Source organism: Triticum dicoccoides, chromosome 1B (genome assembly GCF_002162155.2).
Source record: "Triticum dicoccoides isolate Atlit2015 ecotype Zavitan chromosome 1B, WEW_v2.0, whole genome shotgun sequence".
Classification (NCBI taxonomy): domain Eukaryota; kingdom Viridiplantae; phylum Streptophyta; class Magnoliopsida; order Poales; family Poaceae; genus Triticum; species Triticum dicoccoides.
The window spans coordinates 161867250-161886291 of record NC_041381.1 but is presented as its reverse complement, the minus strand read 5'-3'; the positions used below and the strand labels follow the sequence as shown (position 1 = coordinate 161886291).

The 19042-nt window shown below is 42.0% G+C and overlaps 1 protein-coding gene across 1 annotated transcript; it reads right to left on the bottom strand.

The window, feature by feature from the left end:
• Positions 1-1358: 1358 nt before the first annotated feature.
• LOC119303159 (glutathione S-transferase 4-like) lies at positions 1359-2222 on the bottom strand. Its single transcript, XM_037580255.1, has 2 exons — positions 2008-2222; positions 1359-1924 (listed from the first exon to the last, which is right to left on the bottom strand). Exons 1-2 carry the CDS (start codon positions 2105-2107, stop codon positions 1452-1454), a joined length of 573 nt encoding a protein of 190 aa, XP_037436152.1. The 5' UTR covers positions 2108-2222; the 3' UTR covers positions 1359-1451.
• Between the last annotated feature and the right edge of the window lie 16820 nt (positions 2223-19042).

Here is a 19042-nt window from a genome sequence, read left to right as displayed (position 1 = left end):
CCTCTATGAGCACCTTCGAGAGCCTGAACCGGCATATCATCTTGAGATTTTACGAAGTCACTATAGGCACCTTGTAGTCGACGGGAACATCTCCTCCCACTAAATGCATATCGTCGAAAATTCTGAATAAATATGAGCAGTAGGATTTGAACCCTGATGGCCTCAGATACCACTGTCCACTTAACAATCCAACCACAACCACAGGTTGGGTCGCGGATACCTTTAGTTTTCGGAAACACTAACGTCTACACGTGTGGGCGTTTGCATCTCGCCCACAGGCGTGGATCTGCATCCGTTTGTGGGTGCCACGTAGGACTGGGTTGGTGTGTGGGCATTCATCCGGTCGTCCACACGTCCATTTCACCACACGGAGGGGCCGGTGTGTGGGCGTTTAGCAGTTCGCCCACACATCAGTTTTCACTCACGCACAAGGGCTGGTGTGTGGGCATTTGTCATCTCGTCCACACGCCCGTCTCCTCTCTCCACACCCAAGCTGCCAGTTGCCATGTGTTTTGCAGTGTACATGACAACTGCTCTAGCATACTTGTAAGCAGATGGCAACTCTTTTTTTTTACCCGAACATGTCAGTTGCCATGTGTTTTGCACGGTACACGGCAATTGCCCCTAGTGTGCTTGTAAGCAGATGACAACTCTTTTTTTACCCGAACATGTTATTTTGCCATGTCTCTTTGTAGCGCTACACGGCAACTGCCTAGTGTTAGTAGGTGGCAACTTCTAAGGTTTTTAAATCATGGCAACTGTAGTAAACTAGACCATATATGACAACTGCTTAGTGTTAGTAGGTGGCAACCTCTAAAGTTTTCAAATCATGACAACTATAGTAAACCAGACCATATATGGCAACAGCTGCAGTTGTCCAAAATGTCATCTGGCACTTGACCTGAGATGGCAACAACAGTTGAGCATCCATGACAACTGTAGTTGTCCGACATGACAACTGTAGTTCAGCGACATGGCAACTGCAGTTAAACGGACATTGAAGAGGGTCCGAAACATGGCAACCGCGGGGACGCGTGGTGACTGTCACGCGGGGCGTGCGGGACCATGAGGTAGGTGGGTGAGAGAGGTCGTGTGGGCGTTATGCATTTTGCCCACACGTAGGCGTGTGAGAGGAACCGCAAGGAAAAAAGAGACGTGTGGGCGCTAATTGTTTTGCCCACACGTAGGTGCGTGGGCTGGTTCTCTTAGACACCACATAAAACATGTGGGCAGACCCCTTAACACCCACACGTGTGGCAGTTATCGTTGTCCGTTTTCGGACAAACACTATACTTGCTCAGATTATTGAGAAAAAAAACTAGGTTGAAACACAATTTTTTAATGGTTCGAACATGGTATTTGAAATAAATTGTACTGACCCGGACCACTTTTTATTTCATTCACACTGGATAAACAATCTGAAATACACAACATAAACGCCGGCGTTGCAATCACTGCTCTGCCTTGTTCCCCAGCCCAAAGTCCGGTGACATGAACTCCTTGACCTTCCTCGCCGCCGGCCTGGCCTTTAGCTCCTCCCACCACGCCTTGACATGCGGGCGCTCCTCTACTAGCGACGCGTACTCCGTCTGCATAAAGTAGTGCATGAGCGGGAAGTGGTTGAGGTCGGCGAGGCTGACCGACTCCCCGGCGAGGTACTTGGACGCGGACAGCCGTTCCTCGTACACCTCCAGCACCTTCCTCAGCTTCACGACGTTCTCGTCGACGATGGCCTGGTCGCGCACGCCGCCGAGGAGCGGGGCGAGGAGGCACTGGATCGAGATGGCGCCCGCCACGGGGTGGTGCTGGTGGGCCTCCACCTCCAGCCACACGTCTACCATCGCCGCCGACTCCGGCGAGCCGTCTCCCACCAGCAGCTCCAGCTTGTACTTGCGAAGCACGTGCCTCGCGATTGCGCGCGATTCTGCGTGAAAGATTCTGATCACTGGTACAGTTTCTCCTTGACATCTGGGGTATAAACAGAGAAGAGATAATGACGGGATTTACCGAAGAGGGTGAGGTCGCCGTCCTCGAGAACGGGGACCTGGCTGAAGGGGTTCTTGGCGAGGAAGTCCGGCAGAAGGTGGTCACCGGCCTCGCGTTTCATGGGGATGAGCTCGTAGTCGACGCCTGCCTCCTCCAGACACAGCAGGGGGCGTGCCACGAACGGTGAGACTGCTCATCCGTACACCTTCAGCGCCGGCGCCATCGACTATCGAGATAGCTCGCGTCCGCTTCTTTAAGTTGACTGCGATACATAGCCGAGTTAATGATTAAATAGGCGCGCACCTGCTGATCGTGGATCCGTGTTACGTGTGTTCCTGGAGTCACTGCTTGCGTCCAAAGTAGACTGTCGACATAGTCCCGATCCACACTGCCTTAGCCTACACTAGTTGACACGCCAAATGGTCGATGCAAATGCATATTGTTTCTTAGGAAGAAGGTTGTCGCCCAACCTTAAAATGAAGCCTGAAGGTTGTCGCCCAATTTTATTTTATTTTTTCTTTTTTTAAAAAGCAAAAAATTATTTAGAAAATGGTTTTAATTTCTGAAAAGTTTGTACATTTTTAAAAATTATGAACAAATTTTGAATGTAAAAATATTTAAAAATGTGAATAGTTTTTGATTGTTTTTGAAACTATGAACATTTATAGAAAACTAGAACAAATTTGAAACTCTGAGCATTTTTGAAAGAAAACAAACAGGTTTTGAAATTCACAACAAATTTTGAAACATTTCAATTTTTTGAAATTTGTAAACATTCTCTGAAGATGAGAACATTTTAAAATTTGCGATCATTTTTTGAAAAAAATAGGGTTATTTTGGAACATAAAAGAAAAAGAGAATAAAATAAGAAATGGATTTTAAAACAGCAAATAAAAAATTGAAAGAAAAAAACTAGTAAAGAAAACAAAAAAGGAAGAAAATACCGGTTCAAAAACCTTCTAGATGGTTCCCAAACCGGTTAGAAACCTCAAGGTTCGAAGCCAGTGGCTCACACATGTAATACATGTCGTGGGTCGGCCATTTAATGTGGTTCCCTGTGTGAAGCAAAGACATTCTGACGCTGAGAGCGTCATATAGGATTTCACGTGTTACTGTGTTCATGTCGTCATTGATTGCGTTCAAAGTAGACTGTCGACACAATCCCAATCTACTGTCTTGGCATACACAAGTTGTTACGTCAAGTGGTCAATGTAAATGCATATTATCTTTTAGGAAGAAGGTTGTCGTCCAACATTAAGATGAGGCCCGTAGGTTTGAAACACAAGTTTTGATACAAGGGCGCAATGACCTGAAACATGTGATGCAAGAGAGCTCCTGTTGGACGCTTGAATAGAAATCCCGATGCATAGGGTAGCCCAACTAGGGTGCCTCCCAATTGGTGATTTTAGCTCCCCGATTCAATTTTCACTGCAGCATTCCTGTTTAAAGTTGCATACCAGTTCACCTTGTAGCATCCTTGTTCACTGTGATCAATTTATGAAAAAAAAGCAAACAATTTTCTTAAATTTTTCTAAGATTTTTCAAATTTGTGAACATGGAACATATAAACACCGCTGCACTACCCGCCATTCTGGAGGCTTTGCGTGCGCTGAGCTTCGTCATCCGTTGGATTTTTTTACTGTTCCCTGATCTTACCTGCTGGCGTTTGATCAACCGTTGGTCCTTCTGTAAACACGAAGAATATGAAGAATTTTTGAAAATTATGACTAAATTAATTAGTTTTTGATTTTTTAAAGCTAGCAATTATTAAAATTCCAAATTTCTGGAAAAATGTTTTAATTTCTGAAAAATTTGAACATTTTTTAAATTAAAAATATTTTATAAAGACCTGAACAGTTTTTGAAATAATTGATATTTTTGAAATTATTAACATTTGTTTTATAAAAATAGGACAAATTTTGAACCTTGAGCATTTTTTGAAAGGAAACAATATTTTTAAAAAAATCACAACAAATTTAGAAAAAAATCATTTTTTTCTAAATTTGCAAACATGTTATCAAATTGAGAATAAATTTAAAATTGGGATCATTTTTTGAAATAATTGTGATTTTTTCAAAAAGAGAAGAAAATAGAACAAGGAAAAGTTTTTAAAATGAAAAAGAAAAAACTAAAAGAAAACCAGTAAAGAAAACAAAAAATAAAGAAAAAACACAGTTAAAAACCCTTTAGAAGGTTCCCAAAACCAGTCAGGAACCCTAAGGTTCCCAAACTGGTGGCTCACACGTGTAATGCATGCTGTGTGCCAGCCCGTTTTACGTGGGTCTCTGTGTGTAGCAAAGACATTCTCATGCTGAGAGCGTCATATAGGATTCCGCGTGGTATGTGTGTTCATGTGGTCATTCCTTGCGTCCTAAGTAAACTGTTGACACGGTCTCAATCCATGGCCTTGGTCTACACGAGCTGTCATGTTAATCTGTCGATGCAAATGCATATTATTTTTTAGAAGAAGGTTGTCGCCTGACCTTAAAATGAGGGCGGGTTTGAAATGCGGGTTCGATACAATGTCGCAAGGAAATGAAACATGCGATGCATCACATATAGACGCAAACTAGGAGGATACAAGGTCATTGTGGCCCAATACAAGCGACACAGCCTTGTAACTCAACAAGATTACATTTGATCCGGTTTCAGATGTAGATAGTCCGTCTTTCCCCCAGAGATAAACCAAGGTACTGAACCCACAGAAGGATGCTAATTGAAAGGTGATTCTTACTTTGTCGTTGTAAATGGTTCCACCATTCTCGGACTGAAAATTAGATAGTTCTAAGAGAGAGAAAAATGGTAGGAAAATACGTCAGAGCTAAGGTGCCAACTTGCGGCTGTATACTTGCACTTGGGATTTCATTAATATTCAATATGGTCCTGGTAGATGCCACTACTATGTGTTATCAACATGTATGTTACGGTGGATGCGTCCTAATAACCTCGCGACCGATCAACAACCTGCATCGTGATTCTATTGTCCAACCAAGACCCTCAACGTCGTGCGTCTAGCCATCGCCTTTTCTTCCGGACTTCTAAAATGACTTGTTTCTTCAGGAATTTTTGCTAAGTACATGAGAGGTTGGTTCCAAACATATCTAATATGCATAATTTACATAGGATTCAACAAAGTAAAAGCACAACAATACAAATTCATACCGGAGACAATAAATACCTTTCTTCTTCTCCTCTTCTTCCATCACTTCGTCCATTATTTTATTGAGACACAGACAAAACAAACAAAATCTTAAGTAAGTATTCCCACAATAGTTTCCAATTTTTCAACACGTGGTGTGAGTGTGACTAGAGTTGCATCTACATTCAAAGTCCTCAGTTTTTTCCCAATCTCCACTAGCATTTTTAAGTCATTCCAAAGTAACAACTCAACCTATCAAGACATATTTGAAGTTTTCTAGCATTCTTGTCTAATTGCTTCAAGATAGGAATAGCTTCACATAATTTTTCAAGCTTCTCTACCATAACAACACTTTCATTTATCAACTAAGATTCCTTTTGTTTTGGTGGTGAGCCAAATAGGCTCTCTATTACAATAAAGGAATTCAAAGTATTACTACCTAGGAAGTTTCCTTCTGAAAGGGTGTCTAACACATGTTTGAAACAAGCTCACAATCTCTACTACCTACAATAGAAGTAAGGTTCCCTTTCCCGTCTTACATTGTATGTTTCGCCCGACTCCCGCACACCATCCCACATTGTTGGTCTCATCCCACCTTGAATTTTCTTCGCTCATAGATATTCTAAATTCCATCTTGATTGAGAAAATCGGGACACAATCGTCGAGATATAGAGAGTTGCCTCCCATCTTTCAAACAAATCGGTCCGCAATCATCAGGATCAAATTATTCTAGATATGGATTGATATCTCCCCTATGTCTAACGTGCTGGACAATTGTGCCCAGCCCTTGCGATGGGGTGCCATCACCAGCAACTCCCCACACCACCGCACATGGGGGCCGCCTGCTTGCGCATGCACGATGTCTAGGATGGACACCACCTGCTCATCCATGCACTTCACCGCCGCCTTGTGCATGTACATTTTACAGAACAACCCGAATCCCTCTGCTTTCCAGGGGAGGCACATCGGGTCATCGCTGGGGTCGTAGAGAGCCAAGGCTGCCACACCGAGATGGAGCCCGAGGTTGTCTCCTCCTTTCTAGCAACCCGCGTGGCCACGACCCCGCACATGCTCCTCCATCTACTGTTGTGGCGACGACGACCAACACCAGCGTGGACGACAATCTGCGGTTTGCGCCACTGAGACCACATGACAACGACCAAAGGCACCTTGTTTTTCTCTAGGCATGTTTCTACATTGGACTCTGTTGCTATATGTGTTCCAATTGTGAGGATTTGTTAGGTTTCTATAAAAATAGGCCAAACGAACTAACACTTGTACTTACTGTACTGCAATGTCCACTTCTTGTTCTTTGATTAAGCATCCATGTGCGCCCTGCACTACTGGTCATGTACTATTGTTGAGTATTTGTATGTGCATAACAAAGAAATTTGAAAAGGAATTGCGCTTCATTTGGTTTACTAGAAGGAATATATTATGATGTTATAATATCCTAACAAAAGGCAACATATGATGCATAAATGTTTCTTGTGTTACAACCTTAACTCATTTATGTTGATAGTGAAGATGTATGACAAACTGCAAGATGACTTGTTCATGGGGTGCACTTTTTAAGTGCATGATGCATTTAGAAATTCCTATCTTTAGTTATTTTCCAACCTACTTTATTCCATTTTGTTTTGGAGCTTGGTTATACATGATGCAATCTCTATGTGTTGAAGTGCTTTTCTTATTGGCGCTACATGCATGTCACTACTCATTAGCAATCCATCATTGTTGCAGAACTATATCATAACTTTACTTCTTTTAGCACGTAGATAGCTACCAAATTTGATTTTGTCATAGGTTTCCCATGTCCAAAAGAGGGAATGATGCAATCTTTGTGGTGGTCGACAAGCTTTCTAAAGTCACTACATTCCTTCCTATCAAGGAGTATATCTCTAGAGCTCAGTTGACAGAGTTGAACACGACTAGAGTGGTGTCTTTGAACGGTATTCCTAAGTTGATCTCTTCAAACCGTGGAAGCATCTTCACATCCAAGTTTTGGGAGGCATTTCAGAAAGCTATGGGAACTAACATCCGATTCAACACAACATGCCACCCCAGACTAGTGGTCAAGTTGAAAGGTTGAATCAAATGCTTGAAGATATATTGAGGGCTTTTGTGATCTCCTTTGGCATGAAGTGGGAAGAGCCTCTTCCGTTTGTAGAGTTCTCTTACAACAACATTTTCCAACCTAGCCTCGGCAAGGCTGCGTTCGAAGTTCTCTATGGCAAAAAGTGTCTCACACGTCTTAATTGGTCTGAAATGGGAGAAAGTCAATTCTTTGGCCCTGATATAATCAACAAAGCAGAAGTGATGTGTCAGGTCATTCACGATAATCTCAAGGCAGCACACTCTCGTCAAAAGAGTTATTACGATAATCATCACCATGATATGGTGTATGTGATTGATGAGTGAGCGTATCTGTGTGTATCTCCGATGTAGGGCACACAACATTTTGGTATCAACGGAAGCTTGCCCCTAGGTACGTCGGACCCTTCAAGGTGATTGCTAGAAGAGGTGATCTTGCTTATCAATTGGAGCTTCCACCCAATTTCTCCAACGTGCATGACGTCTTTCATGTCTCCCAGCTCAGGAAATGCTTCAAGACACCATAGTATGCAATTGATTATGAAGCTATCATTCTTCAAGAAGGTATGTCATATCAAGAGCATCCCATTGCTATCCTCGACGAAGCTGAGTGTCACACTTGCAACAAGTCCATCAAGTTTCTCAAAGTCCAATTTTCTCATCACACCGATAAAGAAGCTACTTGGGAGCGTGAGGATCTCATCCTTTCAGAGTATCCTGAGTTGTTCCATTCCTAGATCTCGGGATGAGACCTCTTGTAAGTGGGGGTGATACGTCTCCAACATATCTATAAATTTGGATTGTTCAATGCTATTATATTCTCTGTTTTGGATATTTTATATGCATTAATATGCTATTTTATATAATTTTTGGGACTAACCTATTAACCTAGAGCCTAGTGCCACTTTCTGTATTTCCCTTGTTTTTGACTTTTACTGAAAAGGAATATCAAACGGAGTCCAAACAGAATAAAACTTTACGATGATTTTTCTTGGACCAGAAGACACCTAGAAGAATTTTCCGCCTGGAGTCCCCTAACCCTAATTCCACTTCTGTATATTCTTAAATATTCCCCAAACATCAGAAGCATCCACCAAAATACTTTTCCACCGCCGCAAGCCTCTTTTCCCCTGAGATCCCATCATGGGGCCTTTTCCGGCACCCCATCGGAGGGGGGATTCGATCACGGAGGGCCTCTACATCAACCTTTCTGCCCTTCGGATGAAGTGTGAGTAGTTTATCATAGACCCAAGGGTCCATAGCTAGTAGCTAGATGGCTTCTTCTTTCTCTTGGATCTCCAATACAATGTTCTTCTCGATGTTCTTGGAGTTCTATCCGATGTAATCTTCTTTTGCAGTGTATTTGTTGAGATCTGATTGATGAGGACATCAATACCATTGTTACACCCACAACCCCTACTGCTACATATACTGGACCAATTACTAGAGCTCGCGCACGCCAATTAAATTATCAGGTACTTTCGTTTCTTCATAATGATTCTAATGTTCATGAGAATATGATGCTGCCTAAATTAGATACATTTGTATTGCTTACAAATGAAGGGCCTAGCTTGGAGAAGGATGAACATTGGAGCACGAAAAAGCATGAAGATGATGGCATGCGCAAGGGGAACAAGAACGGAGTTACAAGTGATGATTTCATGACTTTGAAGCCACCATAATGGGTGCATGAAGCCTTGGACGAAATATACAAGATGCCACTTCATAAATTTTGTTCCGAGGCTATTCTAGGTGTTGCGTCACCTTATTATTGGGCCAGGCCCATGTAATTTCGAAATACATAAGTATAGGCTATTTTTAGAGTCCGTATGTGTGGGGAAACGAGAGATAGGGTTGATTTCGGACCCCTCCACAAGGGCCACGAAATTCCCCCCATCTTCCTCCATATATACAACCCTTAGGGCACCGTTTAGACTTTGGGTTTTGTTTAGATTAAAAGTTCGCCATAGCTGCAACTTCGCGTACTTAGTTTGTGTTCAACAACCAGACAAAGGCGTCACAGAACCCAACCTTGATCAATAAAGCTTTCATCTTATATTCGCAATATCTAGATTGCAATCTCAGTTTCTTGCTGTGTTCTTCGTTTGCTCGCAGGAAACAGACCCTCGTGGTCAGTTTGATCATGCTCCGGCATGGTCAATAACCTCTCGGAGTTGGTTTAGCAATTGCTAAGGCGCGACGTCCTCGCACGTTCGTAGTTGGATCGTCAAAGTCGACTTCCACCAAAGCGAAATCCATCATATCATCGAAAGACGGGACACCTTTGCCTCTATCAAGTGGTATCAGATTTTCAGGTTGCTCGGTGAGATTTTACAGCTTTTTGTAGTTTAGATCGAGTCTGTTTCTTCATACCTATAGTCCACGAAAAAGCCAAAAAAAATTAGGGTTAGTTCATCCTACCCGAACCAATCTGAGCCTTTGCATAATCTTTTCTGTATTTGCGTTGTTGAATTTGCGGTTGCTTCATCGTGTCAAGTTGCTGGTCTTAGCGTCTAGTCTTTAGAGTTTCGAGTTCTGTTCACGGGTATTCATGCCGCCGCCGCACCATCATCATCGCCCTGCCATATACCACCACCGCTTATCCGCTATTAATCCGAGTCCATATACCACCACCAATCCGAGTCCATATACCACCACCAATCCGAGTCCATATACCACCACCAATCCAAGTCCACATATACCACCGTCATATACCATCACCAGTGCGAGTTCCACCAGATTCATCTCCGCCACCAGTCCTAGTCTGAGTCCAGTATTTGTTCCTTTATCTTTGAGTTCCAGAGCACACGATACTACGAATCGTCAACAAGTCGGATTCCCCAACTTCCGTGCTACCCATACAAGAAAAGTAGTTCCAGTTTCAAAAAAAAACTAAGTCTGGAAAATTCAGGCTAGGCAGTTTTTAGGCCATTTGTAGACTTTTTTGAAAAAAATTTGTTGCGGAGCAAAAAAAAGTGAAAAAAAGAGAAAAAAATTCAGAGTGTGCTCCTCCCTTGATTACGTGTCGCGCCGTGATTTTGTTAGTGTTCTAGGCTCGCGTCTCTAGCACGGTCTAGCCTAGGACCAGCACAGTATCGTTGTTGAGCGTTTATTCAATTTTGCATCTCTGAATTGATTATTGCTAACCCTTTTTGCTACCATACTATAAGCCTTCCCAGCTTCACATACATCTACGTCGTGCGTTTGACTCTCCCTGGTAATCGCACTATCCAAGCTTTGAGAGTTTTGACCACAGCGGTTGCCGATCACCACCTGCTGCTGGGTAAGAACTGGTAAGAATTTGAGATTCGCTTGACGGATTTGTGACACCCCACCACCACCATATTCCAGTAGTCTGTAGGATCATATTCTTGTCTATTTCTATTGCTGCTAACTATGGCAGGAACACAAGCCGACGAGATTGACTGGGAGAACATGACGAACAAGGAGCTTCATGATAAGTTTCATCAAACGTTGGGTAAACAGGTGGAAGACATGATGGCCAGCTTTGGAAAGGCAATGGAGAAGATGGGTGACATTGAGAAGTCAATTGACACCAAGTTGGACGCTATGTTTGATGAATTACTCAAACGTCTCCCACAACCAGCTCTACGCTGCGATATAGTAGGGCGAGCACAGTGTGTTCCTATTGAGCCAGGACAAAATTTTGGTGCCGCTGCTACTGCTGTTGGTGCTTCTGTAGCTCCTGCTATTACTGCAGAGGTGGAGGACTATTACGAGGATGAGGTTCATCAAAATCAGAACTACGTGAAGCCACCAGCACCACCACCAGCAGGTCGACCTCAGGTATATATTCGCAATGGTAGGCCTGCACCACCACCTCAGGTACGAGATAATGACCATATTCATAAACTAAAATTGAATATTCCATCATTTGAGGGTAGATATGTTCCTGATATATCTTACTTGGGAGTTAGAAACTTAACAACGTTTTACATGTTTACAATATCCCGAGGAGAGACGGGTTGATGCTGCTGTTTGTGCTTTCACTAGTTTTGCATGTGTATGGTGGTCTGAACATTGTAGATTATATCCTATTCCAACTACTTGGGCTGCTTTGAAAACTGCTATGTGTACTCGTTGGGTTCCACCATATTATCAACGTGAATTGCTTCAAAAATTGCAGCGTTTAAGACAAGGGAAAAATTCTGTAGAAGAATATTATAAGGAATTACAAACTGGCATGATTAGATATGGTATTGTTGAGGAGAATGAAGCTATGCTTGCACGTTTTATGGGTGGATTAAATAGAGAGATTCAGACCATTCTAGAGTATAAGGAGTATACTAATATCACTCGTTTATTCCATCTTGCTTGTAAAGCTGAACGTGAAGTGCAGGATTGACAGGCATTGACGCGAACTAACTTTTCTGCAGGCCGACCTTCATCATGGACACCGCATGCATCTTCTACTTCCACTGCACCAGCACCTCCATCAGGTGCCACCTACATCCGTGATACAAGAAAGCAGGCACAACTACCACTATCTGCCAAGAGCGCACCTGCCGGGCCTGCACAGAGCTCTTCTTCTTCCATGGCATCAACAGGGCAGACAAGTGATATTATTTGTCGTCATTGTAAGGGAAGAGGTCATTATGCAAGAGAATGCAAATCTCAACGTGTGATGATTGCTACTGAGGATGGTGGGTATGAGTCCGCTAGTGACTATGATGAGGAGACTTTGGCGCTTATTACAAGTGAAGAACACGGTGGAGCTGATTCTGATCATGGGACGCAATACATGGCTCCTGAAGACGCTGACAGGTATGAATGTTTAGTTGCTCAACGTGTTTTGAGTGTGCAGGTCACACAAGCTGAGCAAAATCAGAGGCACAATTTGTTCCATACAAAGGGAGTTGTGAAGGAACGTTCTGTGCGTGTCATCATAGATGGAGGGAGCTGCAACAACTTGGCTAGCATGGAGATGGTGGAGAAGCTATCTCTCACCACAAGACCACATCCACATCCTTACTACATCCAATGGTTCAACAACAGCGGCAAGGTTAAGGTAACATGTACTGTTCGTGTGCATTTTAGCATCTCTACATATGCTGATTATGTTGATTGTGATGTGATACCTATGCAAGCATGTTCCTTATTACTTGGTCGACCATGGCAATTTGATAAAAATTCCGTCAACCATGGTAGAAACAATCATTATACTCTGGTTCATAAGGATAAAAATATTACTTTGCTTCCTATGACTCCCGATTCCATTTTGAAAGATGATATTAATAGAGCTAATAAAGCAAAACAGGAGACAAATAAGAGTGAAAATCAGATTGTGGCAAAAGAATTTGAGCAACAAATGAAGCCTAATAGTAAACCATCTAGTGTTGTTTCTGAAATTAAATTGAAAAGTGCATGTTTACTTGCCACTAAATCTGATATTGATGAGCTAGATTTCAGCAAATCTGCTTTCTATGCTTTTGTGTGCAAAGAGGCATTATTTTCATTTGAGGACATGCCTTCCTCTTTGCCTCCTGCTGTCACTAACATTTTGCAGGAGTTCGCTGACGTCTTTCCACAAGACGTGCCACCGAGATTACCTCCCATTCGAGGGATTGAGCATCAGATTGACTTAATTCTTGGTGCATCATTACCCAACCGTGCACCATACCGTACCAATCCAGAGGAGACGAAGGAGATTATGCGTCAAGTACAGGAGCTACTCTACAAAGGTTATATACGCGAATCCCTTAGTCCTTGTGCTATTCCTATTATTCTAGTGCCGAAAAAGGATGGTACATCACGTATGTGTATTGATTGTAGATGCATTAATAATATCACTATTCGTTATAGTCATCCTATTCCTAGGCTAGATGATATGCTTGATGAATTGAGTGGCTCTACAATATTCTCCAAAGTTGATTTGCGTAGTGGATACCATCAAATTCGTATGAAATTGGGAGATGAATGGAAAACGGCATTTAAAACTAAGTTTGGATTATATGAGTGGTTAGTCATGCCTTTTGGTTTAACTAATGCACCTAGTACTTTCATGAGATTAATGAATGAAGTTTTACGTGCTTTTATTGGACGCTTTGTGGTAGTATAGTTTGATGATATACTGATTTATAATAGATCTTTGGAGGAACATTTGGAACATTTACGTGTTGTTTTTCTTGCTTTACGTGATGCACGTTTGTTTGGTAACCTTGGGAAGTGCACCTTTTGCACCGACCGAGTATCTTTTCTTGGCTATGTTGTTACTCCACAGGGAATTGAAGTTGATAAAGCCAAGATTGAAGCTATTGAGAGTTGGTCGCAGCCCAAAACGGTCACATAAGTGAGGAGTTTTCTTGGCCTCGCTGGATTCTATAGGCGTTTTGTGAGAGATTTCAGCACCATTGCTGCACCTCTCAATGAGCTTACAAAGAAAGATGTGCCTTTTCTTTGGGGTACCGCACAGGAAGAAGCCTTCACGGTATTGAAAGATAAGTTGACACATGCTCCTTTACTCCAACTTCCTGATTTTAATAAGACTTTTGAGCTTGAATGTGATGCTAGTGGAATTAGATTAGGAGGTGTGTTATTACAAGATGGCAAACCTGTTGCATACTTTTCTGAAAAATTGAGTGGGCCTAGTCTGAATTATTCTACTTATGATAAAGAATTATATGCTCTTGTTCGGACTTTAGAAACATGGCAACATTATTTATGGCCCAAAGAATTTGTTATACACTCTGATCATGAATCTTTGAAACGTATTAAAAGTCAAGCTAAACTGAATCGTAGACATGCTAAATGGGTTGAATTCATTGAGACATTCCCTTATGTCATTAGACACAAGAAGGGTAAAGAAAATGTTATTGCTGATGCATTGTCTCGTCGCTATACTATGCTTTCACAACTTGACTTCAAAATATTTGGTTTGGAGACCATGAAAGATCAATATGTGCATGATGCTGATTTTAAAGATGTATTGCAGAATTGTAACGAAGGTAGAACATGGAACAAGTTCGTCGTTAATGATGGTTTTTTGTTCCGTGCTAACAAGCTATGCATTCCAGCTAGCTCCGTTCGTCTTTTGTTGTTGCAGGAGGCGCATGGAGGAGGATTAATGGGACACTTTGGCGTGAAGAAGACAGAGGACGTACTTGCTACACATTTCTTTTGGCGAAAGATGAGACGGGATGTTGAGCGCTTTGTTGCTCGCTGCACTACATGTCAAAAAGCTAAGTCACGACTCAATCCTCATGGTTTATATATGCCTTTGCCTGTACCTAGTGTTCCTTGGGAGGATATATCTATGGACTTTGTTTTAGGTTTACCTCGAACAAAGAAGGGGAGGGATAGCATATTTATTGTCGTGGATAGATTCTCGAAAATGGCACACTTTATACCATGTCATAAACGCGATGATGCTGTTAATGTTACTGATTTGTTCTTTCGTGAAATTATTCGCTTGCATGGTGTGCCAAATACTATTGTTTCAGATTGTGATACTAAATTTCTTAGCCACTTTTGGAGATGTTTATAGGCTAAGTTGGGGACTAAATTGCTTTTTAGTACTACTTGTCACCCCCAAACTGATGGACAAACTGAAGTAGTCAATAGAACATTGTCTACTATGCTTAGGGCTGTTTTGAAGTATAATAAGAAAATATGGGAAGAATGCTTGCCTCATATTGAATTTACTTATAATTGTTCATTGCATTCTACTACTAAGATGTGCCCTTTTGAAACTGTGTATGGTTTCCTACCTCGTGCACCTATTGATTTGTTGCCTCTTCCATCTTTGGAGAAGGTTAATTTTGATGCTAAACAATGTGCTGAATTGATTTTAAAAATGCATGAGTTAACTAAGGAAAACATTGAGCGTATGAATGCTAAATATAAACTTGCTGGAGATAAGGGTAGAAAACATGTTGTGTTTGCACCTGGAGATCTTGTTTGGTTACATTTGCGTAAGGATAGATTTCCTGATTTGCGCAAATCAAAGCTAATGCCTCGTGCTGATGGTCCTTTTAAGGTGTTGGAGAAAATAAATGATAATGCATATAAACTTGAGCTGCCTGCAGATTTTGGGGTTAGTCCCACTTTTAACATTGCAGATTTGAAGCCTTATTTGGGTGAGGAAGATGAGCTTCCGTCGAGGACGACTTCATTTCAAGAAGGGGAGGATGATGAGGACATCAATACCATTGTTACACCCACAACCCCTACTGCTACATATACTAGACCAATTACTAGAGCTCGCGCATGCCAATTAAATTATCAGGTACTTTCATTTCTTGGTAATGATTCTAATGTTCATGAGAATATGATGCTGCCTAAATTGGATACATTTGTTTTGCTTACAAATGAAGGGCCTAGCTTGGAGAAGGATGAACATTGGAGCACGAACAAGCATGGAGATGATGGCATGCGCAAGGGGAACAAGAACGGAGTTACAAGTGATGATTTCAGAACTTTGAAGCCATCATAATGGGTGCATGAAGCCTTGGACAAAATATACAAGATGCCACTTCATAAATTTCATTCCGAGGCTATTCTAGGTGCTGTGTCACCTTATTATTGGGCTAGGCCCATGTAATTTCGAAATACATAAGTATAGGCTATTTTTAGAGTCCGTATGTGTGGGGAAACAAGAGATAGGGTTGATTTCGGACCCCTTCACCAAGGGCCACGAAATTCCCCCCTCTTCCTCCATATATATAGCCCTTAGGGCACCGTTTAGACTTTGAGTTTTGTTTAGATTAAAAGTTCGCCATAGCTGCAACTTCGCGTACTTCGTTTGTGTTCAACGACTAGACAAAGGCGTCATAGAACCCCACCTTGATCAATAAAGCTTTCATCTTATATTCGCAATATCTAGATTGCAATCTCAGTTTCTTGCCGTGCTCTTCGTTTGCTCGCAGGAAACAGACCCTTGTGGTCAGGTTGATCGTGCTCCGGCGTGGTCAATAACCTCTCGGAGTTGGTTTAGCGATTGCTAAGGTGCGACATGCTCGCACGTTCGTAGTCGGATCGTCAAAGTCGACTTCCACCAAAGCGAAATCCATCATCTCATCGAAAGGCGGGACACCTTTGCCTCTATCACTGATGAATTGTGGATTTATGATCGGATTATCTATGAATATTATTTGAGTCTTCTCTGAACTCTTTTATGCATGAGTAAGATATCTTTGTATTTCTATTTGAATTATCGGTTTGAGTTGGCCAACTAGATTGGTTTTTCTTGCAATGGGAGAGGTGCTTAGTTTTGGGTTCAATCTTGCAGTGTCCTCACCTAGTGACAGAAGGGGTAGCGAGGCACATATTATATTGTTGCCATCAAGTATAAAAAGATGGGGTTTATATCATATTGCTTGAGTTTATTCCTCTACATCATGTCATCTTGCTTAAGGCGTTACCCCGTTCTTATGAACTTAATACTCTAGATGCATGCTGAATAGCGGTCGATGTGTGGAGTAATAGTAGTAGATGCAGAATCGTTTCGGTCTAGTTGTCACAGACATGATGCCTATATTCATGATCATTGCCTTAGATGTCATCATAACTATGCGCTTTTCTATCAATTGGTCAACAGTAATTTGTTTACCCACCATATGTTTTCTTTCAAGAGAGAGGCCTCTAGTGAAACCTATGGCCCTCGGGTCTATTTTCCATCATATATTTTCAGATCTATAAACCAAAAAACCCAAAAATACCTTGCTGCAATTTATTTATATTTACTTTAGTTTGCTATTTCATTTATCTTTTATACCTATCTCTATTAGATCTCTCTGGTTCGTGACCATGAAGGGATTGACAACCCCTTTTTCGTGTTGTGGGCAAGTGCTTGTTAGTTTGTGCAGGTGCATATATTGGAGACTTGCTTGTGCCTCCTACTAGATTGATACCTTGGTTCTTAACTGAGGGAAATACTTATCTCTACTTTGTTGGATCACCCTTTCCTCTTCAAGGGAAAAATCAATGCAAGCTCAAGAAGTAGCATGGCGGAGAGGTGTAGCATCCCCAGCCCAAAAACCCTACTCGAGGACCTATTCTAATATATGATTATGCTATGGATGTTTATGATTGGAGTTGTTTTCCTTTTTATTCTATTCATGGCATTATTGGTTTCACATAAACTTCAATTCTTGAACACTTCCAGAAAATCCACTTGAGAACTCTCCAAAACTCATACAAAACTTCCAACTTCTCTCTTTATTAGCTTTTGGAATTTGAGTTGCAACTTTACTTCAAAATTAAATGGTTCATTTCCCCCATAGATCACATTTAATGTGTAGGGCCACCTCCTAAAATTTGAGCCAATGTGGAGTTCTTCTAAATCGGTTTTGAAATTCAAATAGCTTGAATTTCATTCAAACTTGTTTGAGTTTAAAGATTTCCAAAAATACCCAAACCACTTCTCCAAATTCAGACATAATTTTTCCTCCAAGAAACCGTTTTCCCATTCCCCAAAGTGCCCCTGCATTTCTTCCTTCTTTTTCTATTTTGGAAAATAAACAAAGGCAGTATTTCAGCCTTTCCACAAAAACATCCCAATGCCAAAGCAACCCATCAACCACGCCGAAGCTTTTTCCCACCTCGAGCACCGACATACCCTCTCAACAAGCGGTGCCATGCGTCCCACCTTTTCTCCTTCCTCTTGACACACCCTAGAGAGCGTCGGGACCACGATCACCCGACGACGTGTTCGCCCACGCTGCCCTCCCCTCGTACTATCTCCTCCTGTAGCATGCCATCCATATATCCCTCACGCTCTCTTTCCCCTCGTCTAAGCAAGCCTCCCCAAGAAACCCTAGATCCACCCATCCCGGCGGAGCCCAAAAGCTCCCAAGAGCACGCTCATGGCACCACCATAGCCATCATCGTCATCTACCCCCACAACCGGGCCTAGGAAATTCATCATGTACGACTACGTCCCTGAAGTCCACTGCACCAATTCGGCCTGCACTCGTCATCGATCAATTTTGTGCGTCTCCGTCCACCTCCAGTCAAGCGGATCATGACATCGTGATCCTGGTGAGCATATGCTCCTCCCCAACCCTTTTCCCTCCCGATTAATCCCTACAACACCCAATTTCATGATGTTTGAGCGCACCGTCGGAGGTCCATGTCGTCGGCGCTGCTCTGGTGGCCTTTAACCAGTCCTTTTTGTACCATCACAACCACACGAACGTGTAGATACTTCTGTCACGATAATTGTTTTTGGCTTGCACGCCATAGCACACATGCCCGTGCATGCCCGAGCACCTCCCCTCTCCGGCATGTTGTTGTCGCCGCCTCCGTTAACGTTGTGGCACGTGGGCCCTGGTCAGACATGCCGTGGGACATCTCCATGTTGAGTCAACATGCCAAGCAAGCACCCTGGACCCATTGTGAGTCATAGTGGCTAGGTGGGTTCTGGGTGGCTTTAGCAATTTCTCATGCTATCCTTTTGTTTTCCTTTTCATTTCAAATATTTTCTTGTTTCTTCCAAAATCATTCAAATTGCTTAAAATTTGATAAATCAAATCTGAATATTCCTAACCCAAACATAAACATGTTATATATGGATTTGGGGTAAAATTGTCTATATATTTCAGATTTGAAATTTGTTTTTGGTTTTTAGCACTCGAAAATTCCAGCACTTGTCACTTTTATGATTAGGTCCCTAAACTCTGTCAAAATATAAGTTCTTCATACCTGTTTAAATTTTGACAAATTTTATATGATTATTTGCCAGAATCTTGCAAGAATTCTGTTGGTGCACATTCATTCTTCAAATTTGAGTAAACTTTATTTCATTTTTGCCTCACATTTGTACTACAACCCCATTCATTTTTCAAATTTGAGCAAACTTTATTT